At 37.3% G+C, this 15,438-nt stretch overlaps 1 protein-coding gene across 1 annotated transcript in view; it reads left to right on the forward strand.

Annotated features, from left to right (window-relative positions):
• Positions 1 to 15,438, forward strand: part of PSMD1 (proteasome 26S subunit, non-ATPase 1) — a 91,730-nt gene that overhangs the window by 55,001 nt on the left and 21,291 nt on the right. Inside the window, exons 17-18 of the mRNA XM_021690379.2 lie at positions 11,504 to 11,618; positions 14,054 to 14,170. Coding sequence (XP_021546054.2) covers positions 11,504 to 11,618; positions 14,054 to 14,170 — 232 coding nt within the window. The remainder of the gene's footprint in view (positions 1 to 11,503; positions 11,619 to 14,053; positions 14,171 to 15,438) is intronic.

Raw genomic sequence — 15,438 nt, forward strand, 5'->3', positions numbered from 1 at the left:
CTTTGACAATATCAGCGAAAGAGCTAAAATTCTAAAAATAGCTCTTCCAAATTTAATCTGTTCTTCTTAGACTCTACTCACTCTCCCCTGATGACTGATTTTACCTCTATTTTAATGAAAGATTTAGACCAATCTGAAAGTGCTATCACCTTTTATCTTCTCAAAATGTCTTTCTTTTCATCCATCCTACCTTTGGGATCACATTGACATTACTCTTTTCCACAACTTCTATTTAAGTTCTTGATCCCAACTTTTATTATATTCTTTGCAATTTTGCTGAATAAGGTATCTTTTTCACACATAGAATCCATGCCTTGAATATTCAGTTCCTCAGTTCTAACTTCTTTTTTTTTTTTTTTAAGATTTTATTTATTTGACAGAGAGAGACACAGTGAGAGAGGGAACACAAGCAGGGGGAGAGGGAGAAGCAGGCTTCCCGCTGAGCAGGGAGCCCGATGTGGGGCTTCATCCCAGCACCCTGGGATCATGACCTGAGCCGAAGGCAGACGCTTAATGACTGAGCCACCCAGGCGCCCCAGTTCTAACTTCTTTCTTGCAGACATGCTCAGGTTTCTAGTTAATGAAAACTAAACATTTCGTTATCCCTTGAGTCTCTTTCCTTCATTATCAAACTTCTTTAAAGAATTGCCTGTTTCTCTTCTCATAATCCTTATAATCAGATTTTTTCTCCAACATTCTACTAAAACAACTCTTAGAAAGTCCATTTTAACACCAGTTACAGATTGTGTGCAATATTCAGCACTGTTGGCTAAACATTTCTTTTTAAAGCTTATATCTTTTCCTGCCTTCAGAGACATCCCATCCTGGTTCTGTCTTTCTTAAAGAATCTTTTCTAACTCTTATTCTGCCCGCTTAATATGCAGATACCTCCCAGGTTCCTGTCCTCTACTGACTTCATCTCCCTCTTCATTGTCTTCCTCCATTCATCCATAGTTTCCATTAACTTGTTGAAGAAAGCCCCTAAAACTAAAACTCTATTTCCAGCCTAATGGCTATGATTCGTGGTCACGAGAGTAGACAGGCAGAATACCTAAGGGTTAGGAGACCTTTCTATGAGCTTTGATTTCTGCATTTTTTTTTTAAGATTTTTTTAAATTTATTTATTCATGAGAGACAGAGAGAGAGAGAGAGAGAGAGAAGCCGGCTCCCAAGGAGCAGGGAGCCCGATGTGGGACTCGATCCCAGGACCCCGGGATCATGACCTGAGCCGAAGGCAGACGCTTAACCATCTGAGCCACCCAGGTGCCCTGATTTCTTCATTTGTAATAAGGTGACGTAACCTGCTCTGCTTATTTCACAGCAACAGTTGACCCAGCTGATCATTTCCCCTTCCATAAAATAGCTTGGCTTCCACTAGATCACACTCTAATGGATACTCTCTGGCCTCGCTGACTATTCCTTTTTAGTCTCCTTGTTCTGTTTCATCTCCTCAACCTCTTAATCTTCAGCCTTCTTGGGGTTCATTTCTGGATCTCTTTTCTCCCCTCTCTGTACTTGGTGTCTTATATACATTTATGGCTTTAAATACCATCTATATCCTGAAACTCTCTAGCCTAGACTTTTCCTTCAGACTCCAGACTCATGTTCAATCACCTACTCAGTATTTCCCTTAGATGTCTAAACATCTCAAACTCAGATTGTCTAAAACTGAATTTATGCTCTTTCCCTCCAGATCTGCTCTATGTATTGGTTTCTTTATCTCAGGTAAAGGCAGTTGCATCTTTCCAGTCTCTTTATCTGACATTCTACATTTTATCCATCAGGAAATCTTGTTGGTTTTACCTTCAGTATATATACCAAATCCATATATACCAAATTTCCCCCCCCACATCTCCTGCTACTATCTTACCTAATCACCATTATATCTTGACTGGATTTCTAGGTAGCCTCTTAACCAGTCTTCTTTCTTCTACCTTTGCCCTCTGTTCTCAATAAAGCAGCCAAAATGACCTTTTTTAAACAAGGCAGATCATATCATTCCTTTGCTCAGAATCCTCCGGTGGCCCCTTATTTCACTCATAGTAAAAGCCAAAGTTCCAGTAATCCCCTGGCCTATAAAGTTCCTATAAAGCTTTTATGATCTGGCTGGCCATAGTTTCAACTGTTCTTCCCCTTCTTCACTGCACTCAAACCACTACTAGCCTTTGCTGCCCCTCAAACATGCCTGGTGTTGTTTTATCACAGGGCTCTTGCATGAGCTGTTTCCTCCACCTAATATATAATACGCTCTTGCCCTGCCTAGCCACCTGACTTGCTTCCTTATGGTCTTCCTGTCTTTGCTGAAATAGCACGTTATCATTGAAGCCTGCCCTGACTACCCTAGTTAGTGCTGGTAAACCTTCCTCCCCTGTCTCTTCCAATACCCCTTAACTTGATTTACTTTTCTTGTTCTCCTTAGTTCACCTTTTTACTTAGTTTATCATTTATTTTTGACTGTATGCCTCCTACTAGAATGTAGTCTTTGTCTCCTTTGTTCACCAGTCTCTGAGTTTATCCTGCTTAGAGTTTGTTGAGTTTCTAGTCTTTTATCAAAATTTGGGAAGTTTTGGCCGTTCTTTCTTCAAATGTTCTTTCTACCCCTCTCTCCTTCTCATCTCCCTCTAGGACTCCCATTATGCATATGTTAGTATGCTTGATGGTGTCCCATCAGTTTTTAAGGCTCTGTTCATTTTTAAAAATTATTTTCTCTTTCTGCTCCTCAGATTAGATAATCTCAATCCACCAACATAATTCTCAGTTAATCTAATTTAATATTGTCAGTTTACCTAACTTGATTCTTCTGCCTGCTATTGAACCTCTCTAGTGAATTTTTCATTTCACTTAAACATTTCATTTCCAGAATTTGTTTCATTTTGTATATATATACAATTTCTACTTGTTGATTTTCTTGAGTTGATGAGGCATTGTTCTCCTGTTTTCTTTAGTTACTGGCCTTTCTTTTTTTTTCTCTTTGAATATATTTAAGATAGTTTAAGTCCAATACCTGGGCTTATTCAGGAACTAATTCTATTAATTTCTTTTTTTCCTGTGAATGGGATGTATGTACTTCCTTATTTCTTTGCATGACTCTTAATTTTTTGTGGCAAACTGGATGTTTTTAATATTACAGTGGCAAAAAGGAAATCAGATTCTCCCGCCCGCCCCCCCCTCTAGGGGTTTATTATTGCTGCTTGTTGTGGATTGTTTGGCGACTTTTTTAAAGTAGTTTTATAAAGTCTGTATGCTTTCTCATGAAATGGCCACTGAAGTCTGTGTTACATTAGCCTATTGGTCAGCTAGTGTTTTTTGACAATTTCCTTAAATGCCTGGAGCCAAGGAAAGGAAAAAAAGAAAGGGAAAAGGAAAAAGACTCTCCAAGTCTTTGCAAATTGGCTCTGCGTTGGGACACTCCTTTAGCACTTTGCCAGATTGCTCTGCCTTAGTCTTTGCTTCCTGCTTATGCGGAGCCTGAAGTGAAAGTTTAGAGTCTTCTCAGGCCCTTCCTGAGCTTGCGTCTAACCCTGAGTATGCATGTGGTATTCTCAATTCCCCTGGTATATGTAGCAGCTTTTAAGGCCCTTACTAACCCCACATATCTCCTTTCTTAGCCTCTTTCTTTCCACGCTCCTCGGTCTGTTTATTGCCTAGCTTGACTATTAACCCTCGCCCCAGGCTCATGGCCAGTACTTTCGCCTTTAAGTGTTTTCAACAAATGTCACCGGGCAAGTTGCTCCAGGCCTGGGAGTACTCTAAGTTTGCTGAAACAAAGGCAGGCTATTGCTCTGGTGCTTCAAGGAGCCACCAGACAGGATGAAACACAATTTATCCTCAATTCTGTGAGAGTAATCTATCTTGCTCCCTCTCATTTACAGCTGTACTAGGACACAGGCTGCCCTCTCCACTGACACCACCAGTCTCGGGAGTAGGGGTGGTAGATGGGCAGTTTACAATATCACAGCAGTCTCTCACAGCAATACTTCATTAAGCTGGCCCCTGGTTGGTGTAAGTTTTTGACTAGATTGCAGAGTTCTTTAAAAGTTCATTCTGATGGGTTTTGCCAGGTTATTGCCAGAGAGAGCTGCTTATGACCATATCCACTTTCATCAAGAACAAAAGAATAAGGTATTTTTTTAATATTAGTGAAACTGTATAGTACAACTGATGTCATGAAATGACAGTGTCCTTTAATCAAAAGAATTCTTATATCTAGAATTATAGTTGATGATCATAAAAGACCCAAATATTTGATGTATATTTGCTCAGCTCTGCAAGGCTACAGTAATCACTGTAATCAGCTATTAGAAGTAGACTTTTATCATCAGGACACTTACTTAAATATCAGAAATGAACTAAACTTTCTGAGAAATGAAGTATGTTTGTGTTCATTTTTATAAAATCAAGGAGATATTAATACTTTAATAATCTGCACTATATATAAATCTCACTCATACTGTAAGACTTCCCTTGGTTTGTTCATTTTAAGGGGTGGTGGGAATGTGCTAATAATACTGTAACTTTTTGAATATTATAGATTTGAATATTGCAGATTCCTGTAGGTCCAGGAATGCGATTTGATATTTTTAAGAGCCATGTTTCTTATTATGGTGAAGTAGAATTCTTTGTATAAATCTTAACGAATTTACTTTCTTCTCATCTTTTGAGATATTTTGCCCTATTTTGGTAGCACCTGAAAGAAACAATCTGGAAATAAAGCAAAAGCTTATCTAAAACTATAGCTATTTTTAATTATCTGAAGTCTAGTAAAATGATTTTAAAAATATATATATTAAAGGTAGGACTAAATTTGTATGATTTAGGGCAGGATCTGGGTAATTTTGTTTTGTTTTCTTTATGATACTTAACATGTAGTAGATATATCTAAACTGGTAAAGTGAGAATCCACAAATAGCAGCTTGGGATACAGAGGTTCATGGGATAAAAGTATGCTGGGGAAACAAAACTGCTTTCTTCTTTCTCAGTTATTTTCCTGATAATGAATATCTGATGCATCTCTTTTACCTTGTAAATGAAAATAAAATTCAGGGGCACCTGGGTGGCTCAGTCGTTAAGCGTCTGCCTTCGGCTCAGGTCATGATCCCAGGGTCCTGGGATCGAGCCCCGCATCGGGCTCCCTGCTCCGCGGGAAGCCTGCTTCTCCCTCTCCCACTCCCCCTGCTTGTGTTCCCTCTCTCGCTGTCTCTCTCTCTCTGTTGAAAAATAAAAATAAAATCTTTAAAAAAAAAAAGAAAAGAAAATTCAAAAAATATATCTCTGCCCGCCTTTTTTTTTTTAAGATTTAATTTATCCATTTGGCAGCGAGAGAGCGTGCACGCAAGCAGGAGGGAGCTACAGAGGGAGAGGGAGAAGCAAGCTCCCTGCTGAGCAGGGAGTCTGATTGGGGGACAGGGGGGCTTGATCCCAGGACCCTGGGAACACGACCTGAGCCGAAGGCAGATGCTTAACCAGCTGAGCTACCCAGGCACCCCTCTTCCCACTTTTTAACCAAATGATATTCACTTTTTTATTTTTATAAACTAGCCAAAAAATAAAGAACAAGAAAAATTGATACAATTGCCACCACATGTAGCTCCATTGTTAAAAACAGATGCAGCTAGCACATTTATAATTGTCCGAGTAAATGTACTTTTAAATTTAACATAGCAAAACATAAATATGTGAAAAAGCTACCATACATAATACATTTTGTGCTAATACAGTGGTTTCCAAACTATTGAATTACTTGCTCTCTACCTCCCTCTACTCAATAAAACAAAATCCACTATTTTCCTGTGACTTGATAATTTCTAGACAGTTATTTTTCTAAATATGTTCATGGAGGGGTGCCTGGGCGGCTCAGGCTCAGTAGCTTGAGTGTTGAAGTCTTGGTTTTGGCTCCACTCCTTGTCTGAGGTCGTGGGCGGTTGAGCTCACACTGTGAACTCCATGCACAGTGGAGAGTCTGCTTGTCCCTCTCCCTGCCCCTCCCCTTGCTCACACACGCCCCTCCCAATCAATCAATCAATCAAATCTATTTAAAAATAAATAAATATGTTCATGGAGACACAGAGATAAGTTTTTATTGCTAATCAGGGGTCAGTCATTTAAATACTTTGTTACAAATGATTAAGGGAATTATATCAAATGACAGGAATTATTTTGTGATGTTGTCTATGAGAGAAATGTTTGTATAGAAAAGCTAAGATTCAAGTAGTGTTAGAATTATCTAAAATAAGTGAAAGAAAGCCCTATGGACTATTATTAAAGATTTGGTGTATTTTCTTTTAATCTCTCGCCATCTCTTGCCTTTCCTCCCCTCTCTCTTTTTGTTTCCACCTTGCAGTTTATTTGTTGAAGAAACCAGGTTATTATTACTGTTAAGGTTGCACAGTATGGATTTTGCTAATTGCATCCCCCATCCCTATGTGTAATATAATGCGTTTTTGGTCTTCTGTATTTCCTGTAAATTGATAGTTGGACCTTGAGGCTTGGTCACATTGAGGTTCAATTTCTCTCTCTCTTTCTCTGTCTCTCTTTTTTGGAGGGGCAGGGCTGGGAGTGCACATTAGGTCGACTTGTTTCTATTTTTATGATGTTAGCAGTCATTGATAATTATGCTGAGGTCCATTAATTCATTCCAAGCCTCAAAGTGATGGTGATAATTGTTTTATCATTTATTTATTCATTTATTAACTGTGACTTTATAATTTTTATATTTATGCATGTATTTTATGTGTGTTATATGTGTAGACAAAGATTAATGTGCCCAAGTTTTGCTTTCAGCAAATATTTACATTCCAATCATTGCTTAGAAGGATTCTTTTGTCCTTTTACAGCTACTTGCTAAAAATTAAAGTAAACATAGAATATTCTGGTTTTATTGTACTCTTGAAGGGACTGAATGTCTAAGCTAATTTATTAAAGAATGTATCGTTTCTTGTCTTAACACTTTACTGAAGAATGTGTCAGCATTAGGACTGTTATAGACTGAGAAACTTAACAAGAATTTTTTTATGTTCTTTGAGTTTATAACCCTCACAACCTATTTTAGTCTTTATGGTAATCAACTAGGTAAAGCTCTGAATTAAGCTCCCAGTATTTATGTTCACTGGCAAAATTTTCTCTGAACCTCGTGAAACTGTTAATATCCTATTCTAAGTATAATACTTTTTTAACAATTGAGCATCATAAAATAAATGAAGTTTTAAGATACATTTAGAATAAGTTCTTCGGTGTGAGTCAGTTTTCCCTGGAATGTCCTGCCCTTGCTGCAGCTGAGGGACAAGTGGGTAAGTGTTCTATATGTCATTAGCTCCTTAAAAAGTTGGTGAGGAGACGTGGAGGTGAGGATTTTGAATACAACCAGCTTTCTAGGTTTAATATCCAACTCACTTTATATTATTTTGAATGAATGTTTGGGCATGAGTTACCTTCCGTTTTTTACAAATAAGAACCCAAACTACAGCTAGGGTAGCCAGATTCCTGGTTCTGGTCCAAAGGCAATTTCTGGTAATGCATTTAGATTTCAGTGATTGTAGTATAATATTCTACTCTACCATACCACCAACTTTCCCCAGCATGAATAAGGTGGAACAGATACCATTTTATGGGTAATGCAGTTAAGGCTCAGAGAGATTTAGTGATTGCCACTCTACTAATAAATGGCTGCACTGGAATTGGAATTCAAGTCTTCCTGATTCCAAGCCCATGTTATTCTCACTACCACAGCCAAATGAAGACAAGAGGAGAAAAAGGCAGAGCGATTATTTAAGGAGTCACATTATTTCCAGTGAGAGGTGATTGGGGCCTGAAGCAGGCAATGGAAACAAATAAAATGTAAGGGTTTCACTTGCTTTGGTGGCAGATAAGATGTGGGGGTTTAGGGAATAGAATGAATAGAGAAAGATGTGAGTGTCCTGGGTCTGTAAATGAACTGTCATGGTGGGAAAAGTAGTGTAGGGGAAGGGTGCCCCTTATTCCTCTTTCTTTGTGGACTGCTGTATGTTGATTGAGGTGTTTGTGGTATATTTGGTTGAAGACATTCAATAGGTACTTGGAAATTCAGGATACTACTCAGATTATTTAATCTTTTGGTAGGGGATACAAGGAAGCTCAGCAGAGGGTATATTCGTAATTCCTTTGTCATATGTTAATCCTATGCCATTTACCTAGTGAGAATTACAAATTCACAGTTCTACCAAGGGGACTACCCTGTGGTTTATGGCCTCACCAAATTCCCTCTGTGTTGGACCCCATGTGCCTAGAATAGTGTTTCTGCCTATATACATATATTCCTGTACTTTTCTTTTTCTAGTGAAGATAAATTAGAAAAAAAACACCAGATGAAAAGACACCAGATGAAAGCATCTGATTTATTAATAGGATTTAATGTTGAGGTTACACAAAATATTTAGTAAAGAAACAGTAGTTAATAGCCAGTATGTTGAAAGAAAGGAGTTCATATATGCAGTTTATGGTCAGATGATATGGCAGTGACTTGTGCATATATCCTGGCACAGTTCCTGCTCTGTGGAAAGTTTGTACAAATAGTAAAGTTGGCAAGTTGACTGTTAGCTACAAGCCAAGAAATTTTACTGAAACAACAAATTAGAATTAGGTACCTATTTTGTGGATGTTTCAGGCCTTACCTATGTGATCTCCCTACTGAGAACTTCAAAGCACATAAAATTAAAAGACACTCTCAATTAACCCTTATGAAGCAACACAGGTACTTGCTAACTTTCCCTTTTTTTTCTTGATTGTGCAGCTAAATTATAAACTTAAGTGGGTAGGGGAACAGGGAAGGGCTTGATTTCCCCCCCAACCCCCACCCCCCAGAGGTTAACCGTTAGGCCCTGAACCTAGTAGAAAATACTTATTGGTTAAGTCTCTAAATATAAATTTAGTTTGACTCTCTTTGTCATTTACTGAGTAACAAAAATTATTTTATCTTTAGTATCTAGCACTGTGCTAATAATTTATGGAAAATAAAAAATACAGAAAACACAGCCTTGGCCCTTGGGATATGTGCACTCTTGAGTTGGTTTTATTTGTAATTAATTTGGTGACAAAATGCTTGAGTTTGTCAGAGGATTTGAGTATCAAGTTATGGACAGAGCTTTAAGTTCTTTGGCTAATAGGAGCGCAAAATAAAAGTTAAATGATGGTACTGTCAACTACAAGTTGCAGAATGACTCTCCAGCAGCCTCTTCGATGTAATATCACTTTAAATTCCATAAGAATATTTCTCATCAAAGAAATGTCCTGTAACAATGAACATTGATTTAAAACCTTTGCTGGTTGGTTTTTTTGTTTTTTAGATTTATTATTTGAGAGTGCGCATGAGCCAGGGAAGTGGGAGAGGGGGAGAATCTCGAGCAGACTACTTGCTGAGCACAGAGCCTGACACATGTCTTGATCTCACAACCCTGAGATCATGACCTGAGCCAAAAATCAAGAATGGGATGCTTAACTGACTGAGCCACCCAGGCACCCTGGTTGGTTCATTTTTAAAAGCCATAGAATTGGGGACATCTGGGTGGCTCAGTCAGTTAAGTGTCTGCCTCGGCTCAGGTCATGATCCCAGCATCAGGCTCCTTGCTCAGGGGGGGGAGCCTGCCTCTCCCCCTTCCTGCCACTCCCCCTGCTTGTGCTCTCTGTCTCTCTCTCTCTGACAAATAAATAAGTAAAATCTTAAAAAAAAAAAAAAAAAGAGCCATAGAATTATAAAGTAGGAAAGACATAGAACTTCTAGTCCCATTCCTTCTTTTTTCATACATAGAAAGGGATCCCAGAGTGTTTGTTTCATTGAGCTTTGTCTAAATTATCCCAGCTGTTTAGAGACAAAGCAGGAACTGGAACATGGGTTTTTGACTTCATGGCTTCCTCTTATATAATGTATTGTTATTTATGTCTATGTGCATTAATTGAAGGTATATATATTATTACCATATTTTCTGTTATTTACTCATTTTGTTTTTTATATTATTCCAGCAAAAGAAAAGTTATCTCTAATTACAAAAAAAAAGTGACTTACCTAATGTCACATACTAAGAAATTAGCAAAACTAGAACTAGAACCCAGATCCTCTGTTTCCTAGTACATTGAATCTTTCACAATACCAGGCTTTTTCTCCATATTGTTGTCATTAGTCTTATTTACAAATTATTCCTACTAGGAAGCTTAGTCAAACTGAGAACATTTTCAAGAAAGAGTGATGGACTTTGTTGTAAGGAGGAAATCCAGCCTTCTCTTGTAGCATAATTTCAGTTTTCTGGATGGTTTTCATAAATTTGGCTCTATTCCATTTGAAATTTGAATTTACCACTTACTAGAGTTTGAGGCTAGAGGACAATCCAACAAAGTTATGGAATTGAATTGGTCTGTAAGTAGTAACTGCTTTCATTCACAACAAGATAGTGTTTAAAAATAAAAAAAAAAACTTTATTAAATGTAGTTATATGTATAACCTTTTTCTTTAAGTTTTTGTTGAAGTGTAATACACATCTAAAAACATGCACGTAATTAGCCTACAGTTTGATGAATTTTCACAACTGAACACACACTATAACCAGCATCCAGTTTGAGATCGTTATCAGCTGCCCAGATATTCCCCTTACATTCTCCTCTAGCTACTACCCCAATCCTGCTGCCCCTAAAGAGTAACCACTATAAAGATGAGGTCAGGTATTTCATTAGTCAGGGTTGCCCTATTTTTTTTGTCTTTGCTGAAATATGAAGAGGTTGAGAAAAGAACAATTTCTGGGGTGCCTGGGTGGCTCAGTCAGTTGAGCGTCCCAACTCTTGATTTCAGCTCGGATCATGGTCTCAGGGTCATGGGATCAAGCCCCATGTTGGGCTCTGTGCTCAGCATGGAGTCTGCTTCTCCCACTCCCTCTGCTCCTCCCCACACTTGCGTGCTCTCTCTCTCTCAAATAAATAAATAAATAAAATCTTTTTTTTTTTTAAGAACAATTTCTGTCCTTATCAATACAATAATAATTGCTAAAGAAAAAAAAAAACAGAATTTTTTCATTATCAAGGCATATTTACCAATTTGGTATTCAATCAGAGTTATACTGGGCAATTCAGATCTTTTGTGCAGCTTTGGAAACATCCCAGAGTCTCTATAACAGCTTTTGTCTTCTGGTACAAAACACAAAATAAGCAAGAAAGATAAGAATTGATGTAGGGCATTGTGTGCCCTCCACACCCTCATGGTTATTACCCACTATGGAGGAAGCACAAAGGAATGACTGTAATGCTCTAATGCAGAGCTGTGGTTGAGGAATCACTGATATGTTCTGTTTTCTTTGTGTATAGTCTCTGAATACTGAAGATTAATATCAATAATTAGAATTCCATGCGCAACTTTTAATTCTCCAACTTCCATGTGAAATATAACTGCTGTTTCCCATAAGTTAAAAAGAATTGGTTGAAATTCTTCCATCTTGATTTAAAATCTTTTACCTATAACACTGTCTTCACTTCCTCTATTTCTTATCAGGACCCCTGAACAGTGTCCCAGCGTTGTTTCATTGCTGTCAGAGAGTTACAATCCTCACGTGCGTTATGGAGCTGCTATGGCCCTGGGCATCTGCTGTGCCGGTACAGGAAACAAGGTAAAGCCCAAAGCCACTGGGGTCAGTTCTTGCCTGGCACCAGACTGTTTTCCTTAGCAGAAAAGTTGGTATGACCACTGTAAAAATGCAAGTGTGGTGTGATCTATGAGAGTTAACTTGTCTCGCACAGCTTCCCAGAACTTCCTTCCTCACTTTACCATGGTTGCTCAAAGCGAGTTAAGAACAAACCACCACATTGCGTGGGTGACCAAACAATGCTGTTGAATTTCTTTTTGAAAGCATTGATTTCTTTAAAAAAAAAAAAAAAAAATTCTTTAAAGAGTTAGTCTGGTCACTTAACATGGTAATTTATATGTTTAATTGGCATTATTAGGAATCAGGGTTCTTGTATGAGACCACCAAAATCAGCTAACTTTGATTCTTTTTTTTGTTTGTTTTTGTTTTAAGCAAATCACTTAACTGCTATTTGCCTGATTCTCCTCACAAATCTAATAGGTAACGTGATATTTGTTAAATCTTCAAAAGTGACAAAATAAAGAGTTGGGTTAGGCAAGCAAATGACTGTAAAATACAATTCATCGTGAGATTCATAAAGAAATGTGCTGTTGCTTAAACAAGTATTCTTCATTCGCAGCAATGGCATAATCATCACATTTTTGCCTTTCATAGCACAAATGTACACACCTTCACCACCCCCCCAAACATGAACTTTTCTTTTAATGGAGTCTGTGTGTGCATGGGTATGTGTGTGTGTGAGAGAGAGAGAGAGAGAACACAAACATAATGAGAATAGTGAGAACATAAAGAACAAGAGTAGAGCTAGGTTATGCTTCCAATGTCTTTGTATCAGAGGAGGAGTCATTTTTTTATACTCTCTTGTCCACAGTAAAATAAAATAAAACACAGTTATTTATTGATTGAGTCCAGGAATTAAATTTTAATTTGCTTCACTTTTTCTCTAATGAAGAGTATTAATATTGGATACAAATAACTTTTTCTAGTCACATAAAACATTACTGAAACTAGAAATTAAAATGGGCGTTTTCACTATATGTGAAAAAAATTGCATAAAAATTTAGAGAGACATCCCCTTCCAGTATTCTGATTCATCTCCTTACCCTGCTTTATTTTTTCTTCATAGGACTTATCACCACCTGACATATTTTTACACCTATTTATTTATTTTATGTCTCCTCTGCCCTGAAATGTAAGGTCCCTAAGAACAGAATGTTCACTGCTAGAAGCTAAAGTGAGACCAGGCACATAGTAGGCGTTCGGTAAATATTTGTCAAATCAGTGATGGAGGGGAAGATCCTTTAAGGATATGATGGAGATTTGTTTTTAAGTGTTTTCTTTTGTGGGAGAATTTCTTACATGAGAATGTATCTTCAGTTTTATTAGAAATATCATTGGGTTTATAAAATACCAGTTTATAGAAATTGGCCTTCATTTTTTTTCTGGAACACATCTGTAAACAAAGGAAAATTATAGCTGGATGTTTTATGAAGTATTTTCCCCCTCAGGTCTTCAGTAGACCATTTATGTCAAGCCTCGTAAGTTAAATGTATATTAGATTTTTTTTTCTTTCCAGATTACTGTAAACTTGATATGATATGTAGGAGCAGATGTTCTTTGAGACACAGCATCTGACAAGTTAATTCAATGAAAAATTTTTGTTGCTCATACTAAGCAAGTCTGCTTTATTTCTAGATAGTTCGTGTGATCTATATAACTATACCTATCTGACCAAGGTTTGGTGCTTTATTTTTATTTCTAAAAAACTCAAAGCACTTTTTTATTCTAAAATATATCTTTGAGGTTATATCACATACCTCAAAGACCAAGTTAGTGTCTTTTAACTTATAAGTTGGAAATTTGGTTATATTTTTATCATGACTACCTCATAAACAGTATTGACAATACTATGAGTAGTGTCACATTTTTCACTGAAATGGAGAGAAAATACATTTATCTGGTATGTATATTATCTGTTAACAGCTCTGATTTTTAAAATAAATGAATCCACATGTAAAGAAATCGGAAGTTGTTTTCTTAAAAGAAAAAGAATTCATCTTATTTTTTCTTTCCTTGGCCTTGAAGCAGGATATTTAAGAAGTGGCATACTGTGTTAAGAAATAAATTTGATAATTTTGTAAACCCATTGCTTTGTTCCTCCGGATTTATACCTACCAAAGACCTTATAAGGAATGTTATAAAGTGGCACTTAACATTAATCTCATTTTCTGTTACCTTCTTTTTTACTTCTTTTACTTCAAGACAGGAACACGCATGTATCTACAAGCTTCCTTCTCACTTACCATCAATTATATTGAAACTAAAAGCATTCTCAGTTGCAAGTAGTCTTTAATGAACTCACTACAATGTCAGAGGAAAATACTGACTTAGAATAACAGTAACTAATTTGAAAATCCCGCTATACCAGCTTAATTTAAAGTTTTTTCTAATGCTTTCAGGAAGCAATTAATTTGTTAGAACCGATGACAAATGACCCTGTGAACTATGTGAGGCAAGGAGCTCTGATAGCCTCAGCTCTCATCATGATCCAGCAGACTGAAATCACTTGTCCAAAGGTGAGCAAATGAAAAAATTCTCCAGAAGAGAGCTGGTTCAGGCTTTTCTTTAGTAACTTACCTTCTTTTAAGGACATTTTTACCTCAAATGTAGTGGACACTAAACTCAAAGGAAGTAAAAAAGGTGGGTAAAAGAGATAACTTTAATTATATAATCCTCTTTAAATGCATTTTTTACAGATTTATAGTCACTTTGTTAATTCAACTATTTAGCCATACTTGAAAAATTAGAACTTACAGGTTGATGAAATCATAAAAATGAACTTTAATTTTTGCCTCCTACTGTCCTTTTAAAATGCGTTTAGCAGGATAACTTGTTCCTCTGATACAGGATGCAAACTCAGGCAGTCCATGACTTTTTGATTCATCTTTCTGAGGCAATAAAAGTCCTACATTCACTTTATATGGTATATACAATCTCAGTTTAGAAATGAGTATATCCAGTTCTCTGTTAGAATGTCAGTGCCCCCCTGGGAGTGGGGCAGGGTTTCACATGGCTCTAGGACGGCTTTCCTTCCTCACCCACATCCGTTCACAGAACCAGTCCTGCATATTTTGCCCTTGTAGCTAGGAGTATAATATATGGTTCTCAGTGTAGCTTTGCCTGCCCTGTCCCTCTCCTTCCTCCTCTCTGTCTTCTTCTCCCTCCTCTTCATCTCCCTCACCCTCTCTGCTAGTTACCTCCGTGGACAGCTAATGCCTCTTAACTTTTTGTGTCAGACGTCAGTGCACAGTAACCACTGATCTTATTAAGCTCTCCACGTGGTCCCTCTGAAGCCCATCTTTAGGCTTGGAGTGAGGGGGAAAGACCCACAGCTCAGCTTTCCCCACAGAAATCCCCCTCACACATCCTCCTGCAGTTCACTTCTCATAGATACCCTGTGGCTGGCTCCCAGCAAAGATTTTGAGACATCTATTTTAAAATTTCCTCATGACAGTCTCCCAGACATCATGTTAGAGTATGATATCTAATGTATCTTGGCACCTCAGCCAAAATTTCTCATTTTGTTGAGAAAATGCACAGATCTTATTTACATGTACTAAAAATTATCATTTTTGATGTATTAAATAGGTGTGTGTAGCTTATGCAATAATTTCAGAACTTTTTATTCTTAACTTGAAATTAGAGCATTTAATAGTTTTGTATTAATTTTGCTATTTGAGAAAAAATCAAAAAATTGACAACTAGAAAAACCATTGGCATACTGTCTTCTGCCTCATCAAGCAAATGTAAAACATCCTCATTTTCAGCAAAGTAGATTGATGGG

The sequence above is a fragment of the Neomonachus schauinslandi genome, chromosome 3, assembly GCF_002201575.2.
Source record: "Neomonachus schauinslandi chromosome 3, ASM220157v2, whole genome shotgun sequence".
Taxonomy (NCBI): domain Eukaryota; kingdom Metazoa; phylum Chordata; class Mammalia; order Carnivora; family Phocidae; genus Neomonachus; species Neomonachus schauinslandi.